Source organism: Ammodytes marinus (assembly GCF_949987685.1).
Source record: "Ammodytes marinus genome assembly, chromosome: 15".
Classification (NCBI taxonomy): Eukaryota; Metazoa; Chordata; class Actinopteri; order Uranoscopiformes; family Ammodytidae; genus Ammodytes; species Ammodytes marinus.
In genome coordinates, this window is record NC_137219.1 from 7,497,134 (window position 1) to 7,513,080 (window position 15,947).

Here is a 15,947-nt window from a genome sequence, read left to right on the forward strand (position 1 = left end):
TGTGAGTTGATTGTCTTTAGATGTGAGAGGGTGTCAGTCTTCAGTCTTTTCAAAGTCTTTTAAAAGTCCTGTAGTGTAAACCCAGCATAAGGAAAAAAGTCTAGTTACAGTTTGTGATGTGAATTCACAAAAACAATTGTTTAAACCATTTCTGTACTGGTAGCACGCTATTCAAAGGTTCTTGTGTCTGCCTCAGCCTGTGTACAAGTTTACACGTTGTTTTGTCTTAGGAGGAAATGTCAAGAAACAGGAAGCTTGTCACCCTTTACTAATTAAGCAGTTGTCTAGTAACTTTAGGAAGTTGTCACCATCCTGCACCCCACTGTTTCCAAGCTCTCCGGGTGATGGTAAAATGATCACTTGTGCAGCACATAGACAATAGGGCCTACTCTATTATTTTAAAGGTTTTGATTTTGTATAATCATGCTGCCACACTGTGATCACCATGGAAACGTAGGTTTGTTGTTTAATTGTATAACTTAACTTTACTGAAATATTTTCTTTTTAATTGTGTGGGGCACAAGAGACCACTTACAGTTAATGAAATGTATCTAAGAATGTATTATAATATATAATGCAATTATAAAAACACGAAAAGTCAAAAAGTTTATGATTCAGACGTCACTAGTAATGCAAACATTTTTAAAAAATGCTTGAAAGGGTCCCCTTAAGGAAAACAGTTACATGTTACCCTGTGAAAAAGCTTCTCTGGAAAACTGTGCCGTTAAGAGACCCCCCCTAAAGATTTGACTTGAGTTGTACCTTCTTTCAGGAGGTCCGTGATGTCGGCCTGGAACTTGTTCCCCACACGGATCTCCCCCTTATCAGCCAGCAGAGTCTTCTGCTGCGGGTCGTACACCAGCGAGTAGAAGAAAGCATCCTGGGGAACAGACGGATGGAAGGCGTGAGGATGGAAAATCAAAGGAAGCGGAAGAACGGACGGGGCGAAGCGGAGAGAGAAGCGCAAAGGAGGAGTGTGTGTGTGCGCGTCTTGTCTCTGCATGCGTGTGTGCGTGCAAGTACTATCCACCTCTGTGGGTCTCTCGTCTCCTCATTACTGTATGTGAAAAGAACATTCTGGGTCAACACGTTGAATAATTCATCTGGAAACAAGAATCTCTAAACTCATAAGTCTCTCACACACACACACACACACACACACACACACTATCTCTCTCTCTTAGATAACCCTGAGATCTAACACACCTGATACCAGTTGAGAAGAGCCCATATCGTGTCGTTTGGCATGCTGAGCTGGTGTACATACCTCTCTTTCCAGGTACGACTTCAGAGCTTCTGTCTCGTTCAGCAGTGTCACGCAGCACTTCCCCCTGGAGGCCCAGCCAAGGTGTGAGGAAAAGGAAGGGAAAAAGGACAAAACGTAAAAAAATAAAATAAAAAAGGTGGAAAGACAGGTGGGAGAAGAAAGAGTGAATAGTTAACATGTGCAACACAGAATAACACACAAGACTTTAAAAGGGTCCAGGGGTTAACATGTTACATAAGTGTCATATAAAAGCTGCAACCATGGTTAAAAAGGTCTTCCTCTGAAAGTGAAACTGTTGAAGAAACTGTCTAAGGGGGACACTTTGAAGCAGGGTACATGTCAGAATCGGGGACAATATCGATTTTGTTCCAGCTGGCACTGTGTGTTATTTTGACCAAATCCCGGTCAAAGCCGCCATCTCTGCCCCGTCACTCAAATCAAAATGATTTACCAGCTAATTAGTCATACCTGTCTGCAGCCTGAAGCAAACAGGATTTGGCAGGATGACAGACTCAAACACCTCGTGTAACCTCGCTGCACAAAAGTTGGAAAATCTTAAATCAGGGTTGAGTCCTCGCTAAACAGACGGATTGTCAAGAGTATTTTTTTATTAGAGCAGATGTCAGTTTGAACTTCCGGCCTCTCTTCAGAAATGTCAAAGTAATAATGTGGTGATGATTAGGCGTGTTAGCCTGGAGGTAAATTATAAGCAATACATAGAAAATACTTTCTGTTGACATTTACTGATCAATGTGCGCACTGACTGAGTATCAGTGCAATATTTTGAATCTGCTTGACTCAAACCTGATTGGCTCAAATCTTATGCGACTTAGTTAGTGAAATGTAAATGATCATCATACAGAATCCAAAGGTTAGAAATGTGCTTTAGATACAGAAATAATGGATTAAGTAGTCAAATTATTTAATTAAAACTCCAAGTTAATTAAAAACGTACGATCTGTGTCAGAGATGAACTACTCCTAAATAATTTATGCTTATAATTAAGCACTTAATAAAGCTTCAATGATTAGTCTATTACTCTGCAACCATTGTTTCTGTCATTTTTTAAGAAAAAAATGCAAAACATTGGATGGTTAGAAGTTGGCTTCATTCACAAGCTGGGATGGGGAGGGGCTGCTACTGGCTCAGGTGAGGTGTCAATAAAAAAAAGGTTAGTGGACATTTTTAAAGATACTGTCAATACATGCAAACTTGAATTATGTGACAAAATAAGGCATATCTAACAGCACATTTCAAATGATGCAGCAGGAGCAGTTGGTGGGGATTTATGGATCTGTGTTAGTAGGTTTAACCACAACTTTTTTGTCGGATGTTATCGATCATTGGATTAGCTTCATAGGTGAGTTGACTCAACTTTGGAAGCGTTTGTTTGCTTGTTAGTGGACCAATAAAAGGCCTTGATTGTAATTGCCGCTGTGATAAGTGTCACACTAGTATCCACTTAAATACTGAAGTTGTGTACGCAGCCTACTAACAGCTCAGGGCGTCTCATCCCATTACTTGATTAAATCAATGAAATACTGCGTAGAATACTTGACAATTCAAATAATCAATAGCTGCAGCCCTATTATAAAACCCGATTGGTGTTCAGCAGCGTACCTGATGTGTGTGGCAGGTAAAGACTCCAGCTGGCGGGACAGAAACAGCTCTCTGTGTCTGAGCTGGTGTTTCTGTTTCTCGGGGAGGTCCGACATCTCTGGATTCTCCATCTCCTCCTCCAGCTCCCCTGGGTGGTAAAAAGAAAATAGATAAAAAAGGGTCACACATACACATATTAGATGAGGTGGAACAATGGCGTCTACTGGGGGAAGATATGGATCTGCTTCAGTCACAAATGGTCTCTGGTGCACGACAAGCGGGGATACAAAGCACAAGGATGAACACTTGATGAGCCAGAACAATGAAGTCCTCTGGGGGAATATATACATACACGGGTGTATTTTACATGCAAATGTCACTGCTTCTGTCTACATGAGGCCTGCAATGTGAACCAAACAACATCCTGCATAAGCTTGTCTTTTTCCCAATGTTCCTTTCTAGCCATATTAGAAAATTGATGTATCAGTATTTCACACTCCCCTGCGTCCCCTCAGGGTTCTCCGTCATTATAATGCCCTCCAAATGTGTTTTCAATATACCATTATTTGGGTAATCTGTAATCTCCTGTTTTTCAAGCGTGGAAACTACTAAAGCAAACTGCAAGGGATGTTAAAAAAAACACCAATGTAGAGTCTTTTCTTCTTTGATGTCCGTATGAAAACAGCAAAATAAATACACACTGGAGGCCATTCTGTAGCTTCCAGTGAGAACAGAGACGTCTTCTCTTTATGAGAAGCAATCTACGTTTCTGTGAGAAATGTCTTTAATTTTGTCAGTGTTCATTTTAAGATGAGGACTTTATTTTAGGAGTTCAAGACTTTTCACGGGACTCCACTTGAAGTCACTGACCTTTGTGTGCAAAACTGTCAAAGCTTCCCTTGTGAATTAGGACTGATCATTTCTCTCAATTAGCGGCGCTGACATGGATTCTGTAAGATGTTTTCTTTTATTCCAGGTGTAACTTTTTTTGGGGGGGTGGAGGGGATCCTGGTGTCTTGGATTAAAAAAGAACAAACTTGAAAACTCCCGGTCAATAAGTAGACCCAGCGACGGTTGAAGACGGTCATGTGTCTTAGTCGTCCTATAAGAATAGATTTAGCTACTGCAGCTGCTGGTGGTAGGCAACTAGTCCACCGACTTGTATGTGGATGAGGAGAGTGGAGGATATGAAGGAGGGAGAGATATGAAAGAGGGGATGAGCGAAGGAAGGATGGACAGGACAACAGATAAACAGAGTCAGATAAAATAGACGAGAGAAAGTGTGGGAAAAGTGTTAAAGAGCAAGTGAGCGCGAGATAAAGACATTAAGACAGAGAAAGAGAGAGGGAGGGATGGATGGAGAGAGAGAGAGAGAGAGAAAGAGAGAGAGGAGCAATAGAGAAATCAGCAGGGAGAACAAGAGACAAAGGCTTGGCGGAGAGGGGAAAGCCAGATAGAGAGAGAGAAAGAGAGTGGTAGAGAGAGAGAGTAAGAGAACAGTCAGTACGTGCTCCAATTCATTTGGAGTTTCATTAGAGGAAGCGAGACAGAAAGAGGGAGACGGGGAGCAGAACAAAAGCAATCAAGGGATTTTCAGGAGAAGAGATGTGTGGCCAAAATCAATAAGTACTCCTTCACTCTGCCCAGCACTCAGCACCCAGCAGACACAGCATCAGAGCCCAGGCAAAGCACGCACACACACACACACACACACACACACACACACACACACACACACACACACACACACACACACACACACACACACACACACACACACACACACACACACACACACACACACACACACACACACACACACACACACACACACACACACACACACACACGCACACACGCACACGCGCGCACACAGCATGAGCCTCACTCCATCTTCTGCCATGTTAAAGCAACAGAATATGGACCTAGATTACTAATAAAAAAGAGATTCATTGGAACAGGAAATGAGTAGGGAAGTTGGAGGACACTGAAGTGTTAATATGAAGGAGTTATGTATACTGTGCCATGCCACGTAATTAAACATGCATTTTTCGTGAATCTCCTCCATCGTGTGAATGAGCACATTTACATTTATCATACATTTTTAGATACAGCTGTCTCTCAGTCATTATCCAGCCAGGCAGCTCATAATGAGCTGGAAACCACAGGTAGTGATTCCTCTACATTAGCATACAAATCTATAACATTGAAAAACTGAAACAAGATTTAAATTTAAAAAAGGAGGAGTGTATAAATTATGGGCAAAACTAATTGTACTGTAGAGCATGTGCCATGATATACAGAAGGCTTACTTTGACAGAAATAGATGACCGCCGCTCCTAAGGGCGCTTTCACACCTGCCAAGTTTGGTTCAATGGAAACAAACTCGGGTTCATTTCCACCTTTGCTGCGTTTTGTTTGTGGGGTAAAAACACAGCAAACACGGTGGTCTCTGTATTCTTAAAAACCAACTCCTGTGCGGGTCGTCGTGGTGTGAACGTGTAGAGTATTTTTGCACTAAACGAGGAAGACGTAGTTTCTTTCTGTAGTTTTCCAGCATGGAAATTCTAGTTTGTAGAGCAGTGAAGGAACTACATTATTGTTCCCATCCCACATCTGACTAATTATGATCGTTCTCATGTGGCTCTTGCCGCTGCTTCGGACCAAAAAGGAAACTGTGTGAAAGAGAACCTAACCTGTTGAAAAAACTAAATAATATAAATAATATATCACTCTCTTTTTCTGTGCGAACCAAGGAAGCAGAATAGACGCGGACCATCAGGTGAAAAACTGCCGTAATTTATGCAGGGATTGTGTTTCTGAGTTTTTGTGCAGCTGTTATTAAAAACAGAGATAAACTGCTTCTAAGAAAAATTGATTGCAACCAGGCACATGTACAAAATTGAAAGGAAACACGTCAAATTTAAATTCATAGATAACTGGCAGTCATCTGGTGTTTTTCGCCTGCAAAATGATTCAGAAGAGCTAGTAAACGCTGCGACAGATTGGGTTTGTTTATCTTTTTTTTCCCCCTCCCCTCTCCCATCATTGCCACATGCTGCTCTGCTCGTTACATCGGAAGCTTAATAAGCCCTATATTAGATTCCATAAAAAAATAATAAAGTGTACTTTCTGTATATAATCCAGGCGACGCAGGGTGCCTCCTTCACTGCAGGGGAACTCTGGTCATGTCTGCATTAGTCAGAGCGAGCCCGGATAATAACCTCTGTGAACCACTGTATGACCATATAGAGAGGAGGAAGCACTCTTGCATGAAATAAGCCTAATGCAGACATAATAGGATATTATTTTCACTTAAGAAAAAGCAGTTTTAGAGCCAAGCTGTTATGTCGTTATTGGAAATAGTGATTTTTAAGCAGAGGAAGAATTGTTCCTTTTGAATGCTATTTTTTTTTTTATTTGTTCAAAATCGAGTGCATGTCTGTTGGTCCTTATGTGGTTACTCTCTTTATTTTATAGGTTTATGTTGCTTTGTTTGAAGTGTTGAGGGTTAAGTATCTTTAGTACAGGTTTTAAAGGAATTTTTGGTTTCTATAAATAAAACTGAGTTGGTGTGTGTGCTTGAATGTGTGCTACTCTGCATCTGTATGCACATATCCATGACTTCACACACAGACACACTCTAGCCAGGTTATGTAGTGTTACATCAACCGGCTGGCCCTTAAAACTGGCCCCTGGCTGTGCGTCCTTCAGTAGCAACTCAACTCTCCAACCTCAGTCCCTCTCCTCGTCGGGTGCCTCAGAGCCAATCTCCTGGCAGTGCAACCACACCACACTCTCTACAAATTGCCTCTCCATCTCACCTGTCCTGGCCAATTATCAATTATTGATGAATGGGTCGCCTTACCGGGCTGAGGGACCGCGAGGGGAGGGGAAGGGAGAGGAGAGAGCAGGCCTCCGGGCGAGAAGAGACACAGCAGACCGTTATTACCTTAACAAACTGACTTCACCTCTATGATACAGTGTGTGTTTGCACCTGCCGGTTGTGGACAAGCCGGAGACAGAAGCAAACAAGCTCCAGCATCTTCTGCTCAAAAATCTTTTGTGGAAAATAACTCACTTGCAATTTTCTGCTAAAGCGGTGCGTTCCATCAATATAAAATCAATGCCGTGATGCCAGAGCACATCATCCGGGAGATGGGTTTTGGCAATACTGTGACATAAGTTCAATACCTTAACCTGGTCTTAAAGGCTGCATTACAGCACGTTCCTGACCATGTGTAACTGTCCTCTCCATTCATTCAACTATTTTTCTTCTCAGTGAATAAACTACCAACTCGTAAAAAAAAAAAAAACAATGCATGAAAATACCAATAGCTGCACCCAAAACATCACACAAATCAATAGTGATATAACAGTTTAGTCAATGCTGCCCAACTCCGACTCCCATATTAAATGAGGTGATTTTGTCTTCAGATCTGAAGGCTAAAGCGCAGCAGACAAGGATGTTTACTAAAAAAATTCAAGGTTTATCAAGTGCATTGTGGAATTTTTTTCCTCTCCATTCCCAGCACATTCCGAACAAGAGTAAGAACAAGGCCAGCATAGTCATTGGAAAACAAAAACACAACTGCAGGACAATGTGGTGTTGTAGCGCTGATTATCCTGTGTTTTCTATTATGGTCACAACGGGACAAGTCAACAAGCTGACGACGTTGAATGCGTTGGAGGTCTAGCTCTATAAAGAAGAGTGAGACGAGAAGGGAGTGAAGTGGCCTTTATCGATAAGCACTTTTTATGAAACTACAAAAGAAGAGGACGTATCATCTGAATGAATGCATTGGACTGACATGTTACACTGGTGTGTTTTTACGTGCACTGAAAAAGAGTACTTATAAGATTTACTATCGCGGATGTTATTGAAAAAAGTTGAAGCAGCACAGGGCAAACTCCAAAAATGATGTTTCCTATCAATCCCATGGGGGCTCCTGAATGTGTTTTTCCGTTAGACCTTTGCCGGTAAATACAGTACCTATGTCTTTCAAACTCCACATCTCCACTTTCCATTAAAGATGTGCAGCCTCAAATCCCCAAGCTAAAATAACTTTCAGAACAAGGCAAAGCTTTCTCCAGAGAAACAGAAGACATCAGGAAGCCGTTTTCAAAGCGGATGGGTTGTCTCCTCGTGACATCATGTGTAAACTGATTTTGGAATAAAATATCACAGGGATTTACATATAAGTTACAAGAGGAGTCAAACGTTTCTCCAATGTCATTTAAACAATACACAGAAAGTCAGAACTTGGGGGTGGAGATATCCACCATGTACTGCATTTTCTTAACGTGCAACCCAGTTTCTTACAAGAGTGCATGTGAATGACAACGGACCCAGGAAAGAACCTGTCTTTTCAACTGCATATTGCTAATCTACTCATCAGCCAACTGTATTTAAACAATGTATTTTATCAGTAATCATGCTGCATCTCCTTTAAACATGTTTAACCTCATTTCTCCTAGTTAACCTGTTTAATGGGAGTGCTGAACACATCCCCAGAACTATGTTTTTACATCATGCAATCACTCTGTATGCATCATCCTTCATATGTTAAGCTTTATTTAAAAAAAGACAAACTATTTATTAGCATCACTTCCCCATTTCTTTCAATGAATATAAGTTAATAATACATTTAAAACATGTAGGATTAATAAGATGCTTAATATTGGTCAACAACTGAGCAGACACAAGGCGAGAATGTTCCTTTTATCATCACAGCTGATAAAGCAGCAGTTCATAGAAATCTGCAGGCGAGGATGCAAATGAGTAATTGCTCTTCTCACCGTAGGACTAAGTCATTATTATCTTCACTCTCGTCAACATAAAGCTCAGGTGGCAGTGGCAAAACATGGCACTACACTCACAGGGTGAGGTATCCCTGCAGACACCACCATCCCGTAATAAAAGCGTCCAAAAAGAACAAGGGATGTAACCTAGGTTCATGACCCACTTTGGAGCCAGAGCAAAGAGAAACTAGTGCCTGTGATGAACTGTACTCGGCCCACGACCAGTTTGACTTCTGTTTCTACTTTAATGCATCAGTTCACTGACAACATGTGTTGCTATTGTTTATGAGGAGCTAGGCACTCAAAAATAGAAAAAGGATTGAGTCATGGCAAAATTCAAACGTCTGAAGGGAGGGGCCACGGAGGTAAAATGCCAAGTCCGCCACAGAAGCTGACCACTCATGAGGCTGCTCCGCTCACAGAGGAGGGGCTTAGGCTGGAGTCAGAGGCCCCAATGAGGGAGTGCTCCGAATCTCTGCAAGCAAAATATTTGATCAATGACTCACAGCAGACACACATTAAGACACACGGGCTCAAACACACACACACACATACACTCCTGCCATTCTCCACTGATCCATAATGAAACTAAATTAAAATGTACCCCTTCAGCAATTCAGGGCCCAGGGCTAAAAAACACAAGTCCATCACACACACGCATAGAGACACACACACACACACACACACACACTGAGAGAAAGGCACATGCAGTGAGGCTGCAGCTACAGACAGGATACAGCCCACGCCCATGCGGTGCACAGCCATTCCCTGCCAATGCATTTTTTACATATTGCAAATGTCTAGAAGCCCCTTACCCACTCTGCGGCTGGCAGAGCACAGCCAAAACCAGGAGGCCAATATAAGAACGGCCTATAAACGCTGAGAGCAACGTCCTGCTACCTCAATCAGTGAGCCGTTGCTATCATGTACTGTATGATGCTTGGTTTGTTGAATCTGCAAAAAACAGGTCTAGGCTAAAAAAGAAAATACCCCACCACATATTTGTTTTCTTTTTATACCTTGGCTGAGTATTTTAATATCAGCTGCACACACACAGAAGTACATCGCCAGCAGAGTAGCCAAAAGTCACCAGCAGCAAATGTATGAACGAACACAAACGCTGCCCGATAATTAATCAGAGACTTCCTTAAAAAAAGGGATACAGGAGATACAGACAGACAAAATGATGCTGTGTGGTCCAAAAGAACATAAAGTAATCTCCTGCAATGGATACACTCCCCCCCCCCCCTCGCCGCACACACACACCAAGAGCCAACATTAATCCTGCCGCACCCAGTCAAAGTCTAGTGGTAGGATTTCCGAGCCCGGACTACAGGATGGCAGTGTTTCTACTGTGAGTATGTTGGCACTACTGGTATGAACTGTTGAGTGAGTTAAACCAAACTGTGCTCAAATAAACCAACCTTCTTTTTTTTTTAACACTGATTTAGCCTGATCCTATTTTTATTTTTTTCAGGTTTTCATAGTGTTTCTACTTGTGTGCACAAACAGAGGATCAGACACCAAAAAGAGCTGTAACAACCACAACCTGTGATCTCAGTCAAGACGAGCAACAGACACAGCCTACTGAGAATAGTGTGTTTGCTTTGGATGTTTAAAAAAAAAAGTATGTCATAAAGTACAGTCAAAGAAATTATCGTATTTATCTTGAAATGTACTGGTGGATCACATGGCTTCTTTAAGTTTAGTGTTCTTCAAATGACGTGCCTGGCAGGTTATCAGACAGAGTTTTGCCTTTTGTGACTCTAGAATAGACAGTACCACAAGCATGTCTTCTTTAACAAATCCATCGGCTGGTGTGTGATGAGAAAGTAATCCAGGATTTAAACTTTTCTTTCAACACTGCTACTCTGTACCCGTTTGTGTGTACGAATCACTGCGACACAGTAAAAACGAAAATGGTCTCAAAACGAGTGCCGTCATCCCCACATGTAGTACACATTGTGTCTCGACCTTATCCATGTGGACACTTATTTTCGCCTCAAAGTGTTAAACAGCTATAAACACATTTGCCCTTTAGACGTGGTCATGGTTAGATTCAAGCTTACCCTGTCCTTCTGTCCAAACATGATTTCATTGTGCATGTAAGATTACAAAAACTACTCACTAAGAATATCATAGCAAAATAGTAAAAATATCAATCTGAAACAAGAAGAAGAGCGACTCAAACAGGATTCGGGAATTGTTTAGTTTGCTCTCATTTGCCTTTTTTTGCATTTCAGGATAACTAAAAATAAATGATAAAAGTGACTGGTAAGGATGACTCACTTAACAACCCGCATGAGTACCGAGTAATATATATTAATACTGAGTATTTCATGTATTTGCATTGTATATTGTGTATGTATTGTTGTTTTTGCTTTGCATTTGTTTGACTGGACATCATTGCAAATGAGGGTCACCCCTCAATTGATCTCGAGTATAGATAAAAGTTCAATGAAATTAAATAAATCCCCCCACCCCCCTAAATAAGATCATACTGAAAAAGGATCAAAAGAGAATGGATGCTGCCCGAAGTCAGTCTTAAAATATAAACCTTTGTCTGAGGCAATGTTAGCTCATAATTTAGCCACATAAAAAAACACCATAATGTTAGCATACAGATGTTATTTGAAAAGATAAGAGAATCCCTGTATTCATACAGTGTTAAATTGACTCTTAAACACAGTCGAAAAAGTGACATAGAATCATGTGTACAAAAAGAGCACAATATCATATTGTTGGAGCAAATACTGTATTCCTCTCTGCATCTGCACTCTTTGAATTTAGGAATGCTGGAGCAGTGCCCTGAAGGCATCGTTTCAAGTGGACCACTAGGGAGATGACCTGGACATTCAAGAATGGCTCTGACCTTAAGGTGACACACTTTTGTTGCCTGCAACTTCTTCCACTCTCTTTTACCACTAACCATCTTAAACTGGCCATCTCGGCCTATCCATTTTTCATTTACTATTCTTCCACCATCATTATTTTTTTTAAATCAATGTTTGAACATTAAAAAAAGAGGCCAGGCAATACTGCGTCAGGTTTTGCCCCTTCCAGGTCTGCCAGCTGTTCCAGATACTGCAGAATATGCTCCGAGCCCTGGATATCAGCACCACATTCGAGTACATGCTGCACACCCACGCTTAAACAAAGGCACATACGCATTAGACACGCACACGCACACACACACACACACACACACACACACACACACACACACACACACACACACACACACACACACACACACACACACACACACACACACACACACACACACACACACACACACACACACACAGGTGTCGTCATATTGATACACCCAACAGATCGAATGCTGCCTGCAATCAGGCCTGTCAGAGGAGGGGCTGCAGTCTGGACCGTTTTTTTCCTTTCAGCTCAGCAACAGTGCACAAACTCAATTCACTGTTGTATCATCCCTTGATAAAATCTGCTGTGCAAACAAGCCATGCAATCAAGGCAAATAAAAAAAATAGAGCAGTATTTTCAAGTGCAGGGAATTCAAGTTCGATTGGATGTGAGGGCAATATAACTTTGCAATAAAATAATAATAAAAACTGCAGTCAGTTGCCAAAAAGAATTGTTTTTTAATCCTGGTCAGGGTGTTTTTTTCTGGCCAGTGTTACGGTTGTTCACTCACTTGCATGTTTGTCTGCCAGGGCGATGAGTGTGCCGGAGATGTCCCTGCGCCGGTAAAAACACACCACTTTGGCCTCCACGTTCCCATTGGCTGTCTGTAAACCAGAGACAATCGGCGTTACCACGGCAACAAGTGGTTGCCGCTCACAGAGCACCCACACGGACCCACACGGACACACACACACACACACACACACACACACACACACACACACACACACACACACACACACACACACACACACACACACACACACACACACACACACACACACACACACACACACACACACACACACACACACACACACACACACACACACACACACACACACACACACACACACACACACGAGGAGAGTTGTTAACTATGGCTGGAAACGCAGTGTGAGACTTCAGCGATTCTCCAAAATCACTATAAGTGCTGCAGTTATCAGTGCGTTAGGGCTCGTATGGGCAGTCCTGTTATTCATTCTCCTTCCAGTTATACTATAATGGTATGTTGATATGACATTGTTTTGGAAAAATTAAGCAGCTGCAAGACAATGTTTTATCGAATGCTACCTTAGAGAAGGGAAGAAGAAAGCTACCACTTGAAGTACGAAAAGCAATAAATTGATTTGCAGCTTTACACAAAGAAAATGGAATAATAGAGAATAAATTGCACTATTGATTAAAGTGTGATTCTTTATAGTATAACACATCAATGACTATCAAATGTTTTATCTTATTATACGCCCAGTATATTGGATTAGGGACTTGTGAGGTGTAATGTGAGATGGAGAGTTGCACAATGAGCAAAGACCAAAGTCCACATGGCATATTTCTTTATATTCTGCAAACTTCCAGTAGTGGAATCATTAAAAATTTTCCCCATTTCCGTGTTGGACAAACAATCATTGGTAGCGTGATTGGTTTTCTTCTTAAATGAAGCAAGGTTTTTTGTTCACAATTTGAGTAAAGATTTTTGCTCTCTTTATTTTGCTTGCAACATATTGGCATTTCATCTGAAAAGGATAAATGTACAGTTATTGTCAGCATTTCCTTAAAACTGCAAACCTCATTTGGTCTACAGGGCAAGTGAAGGTACCATAGGATAATAATCATAATCATAAAAAGGAACAGATTTATAGTCAGCACAATGCCATGGGTATTGCTGTAAGAAAAGCAAGATAAAGGCATATCTACGATCATAAGGATGCATTAAGGTATAATTTAAACATGTACTACTTAGGCTACCTTGATAACAGTTTGACACAAATCACAAAGCAATATGATCATGTGAAGCAGAATAAGGACTATGACTCCCTTTAGCATTTTCATTAGAAGATTCATAATAATATATGGATGCGTGCACTTTAAAACTGTGTAACCTGACATGAGTATTTGTGTAAGAAACAAAGAAAAAAGGTAAAAGGCTTTTCTGGTTTGATCACAGGGAGGCATCCAGGTGCAGTTTAAACAAGCAAGCAGCAAAGTTGATTGATTCTTTATAAGCATTTCCCCAGGTTGGGTTTGAGTAAGTGAATGTCACACTTTGTGCATAGTTCTGTTTTGCATAGAAACTACTTTGTTGACCAGTTAATCACATTCATTCTTTTTAAGCAAAACGGAAACATTTTCTCTGGTTCAACCTCATTTTCTTATCTTCTTGAAGTGAGAAAACAAGGATTTTGATGTCATAGTCTTGCAATTTAGAAAATTATGATGTACACTTCTCACAATTGTCTAATACTTCATGGAGAAATGAAATCAAGAAAAAAAATCATAAAAATTTGTGACGAAGTTACACTACTGTTCTACTACTGGTATTGGGTAGAAAGGCTTTCGGGTTAAGTCAGTTAGTTTTCACTTAGTTTTCTGTTTCATTTTAGGTAGTCCTGAGCAGCTGCAAGTTGTTCCTATACTTTCTAGATTTGTATCTCCAACCTTACAGAGGAGAAACCCCAAAGATCCCCAGAGGAGCAGAGAGACTGACAGCAGCAGGCAGAGTAGAGAGCTCCCTCTGAGCTTTGTGTCAATCACATTAAACAGCCTCCATATCATCCTGAACAGGCCTGGGACGGGGGACAGACAGACTTCTGCTTCCTTCACTAAACAATGTGTAAGACTGCAGGCTGGGATACACCGGTCATCATTCATACTATTTCTACAGCTTTCAGTGCAATGACAATATTAGAAATCATTATGATTGCTGATCAGCAATGATGACAATCTCACTAAAAGCTGGTAGATAGTTTAGTTTCTTGATTATTTGATATAACACAGCTGCAACTAACAAGGGATTATTCTGTTGATTATTTTCCTAATTAATTAATCCATTTATAATTTGGTGAATAAAATGACAGAACATTAGACATCTTCAAATCGTTGGTTTCGTTGGATCAAAAGTCTAAAACAAAGCGCAATATCAAGTTCACTGTCATTTACGACACAGGGAATCTTGTAATCCTCACATTTCAGAAGCTGATCATTTTAGGTACTGGACAAAACTTCTCATTTTTGGACATTCACACACCAGAGTTAGCTTTTCTATTCAAATGATTGCCTGCCGTACCAAACCGAACCGCTCAGTCGGAACCAGGCTTTATTGTACATTCCAGGGACTACAGTATAAAGTAATTTCAGCTTTATGAGATCGCAAAAGGGTGACCAAAACAGTTCTTTGACACTGGGCGAATGTAAGATTTTTTTATGCTCTAGGGATAAAGTCAAGAACAAAATTACAGGCATGAAATGTTATGTACGGCCGTCAGATCTGCGCTGCATTCAAGGTTCTATGAAATGAACCTCACATACACTTATAGGCCTTTCACACCAAAAAGAACCATGAGCCAGTTCCGGGCTGGTGCTGGGGTCAGTTCAAAACTCGTTACAGCCTTATCCCAGTTATGAACCGGTTGGTTTCACAACGACCAGAGCCAGCCATGGAGCCAGCAAGAGAGCAACGTCATGACGTCACTGTAAACGTGTGTGTACATCGCCCGACGCCGCTGCTCTTGTGGCTAACGCTAAAGCTACCGCTAGCTTTAAACACAACAACAGCGGCGAATACGTCTTATTTTTACACGTTTAGGCTCTCACTTTGTGTGTGTGTGTGTCTCAGTTTGTCGCGCTGCTCGGCTCAGTGGGCTCTGTGTTTATATGTCCATGCTGTGAAGATGCTGCCTGCTTCAGCGTTTACTTTCATGTTACTTCAAAATAAAAGCCAACTCACGTTTGTCCAATGAAATGCTAATGTGAAGCCAGTGAAATGCTTTTAATGTGAAGCCGCAGCCTTAATGCTCTATTTGTTTAACAGTAACTTAACTGCTGCGCGCTGATCTAAAGCAGTGTCTCTGGCATTACCGGTGGTGACACAAGTTTATTTTGCAAAAAAAAAAACGGCACATTGGGATCTGGTCACCCTACTTTGCAAACAGAACCCATACAGCGTATTTTCGCCGGTCAATTTGATCGCTACGTTCGGTAATTATGTTAAGTTAACATCTCGTAGTAGCGGTGTTTTTAAATATGGCGGGCATGAGGTTTGAGTTGGTCAGGTTGGTCAGGATAATCCCTCCCCCGGCCGCTGGCGCAAGCGGTTCTTACCTCAAACCCTGCTCAGTCCTGG

At 41.3% G+C, this 15,947-nt stretch overlaps 1 protein-coding gene across 2 annotated transcripts in view; it reads right to left on the minus strand.

The window, feature by feature from the left end:
- Positions 1-15,947, minus strand: part of mta1 (metastasis associated 1) — a 39,279-nt gene that overhangs the window by 10,893 nt on the left and 12,439 nt on the right. For both annotated transcript variants that reach the window (XM_080042885.1, XM_080042884.1), the window contains exons 3-6: positions 12,336-12,429; positions 2,888-3,014; positions 1,268-1,331; positions 763-880 (exon numbers count right to left, since the gene is read on the minus strand). In XM_080042885.1, coding sequence (XP_079899011.1) covers positions 763-880; positions 1,268-1,331; positions 2,888-3,014; positions 12,336-12,429 — 403 coding nt within the window. The remainder of the gene's footprint in view (positions 1-762; positions 881-1,267; positions 1,332-2,887; positions 3,015-12,335; positions 12,430-15,947) is intronic.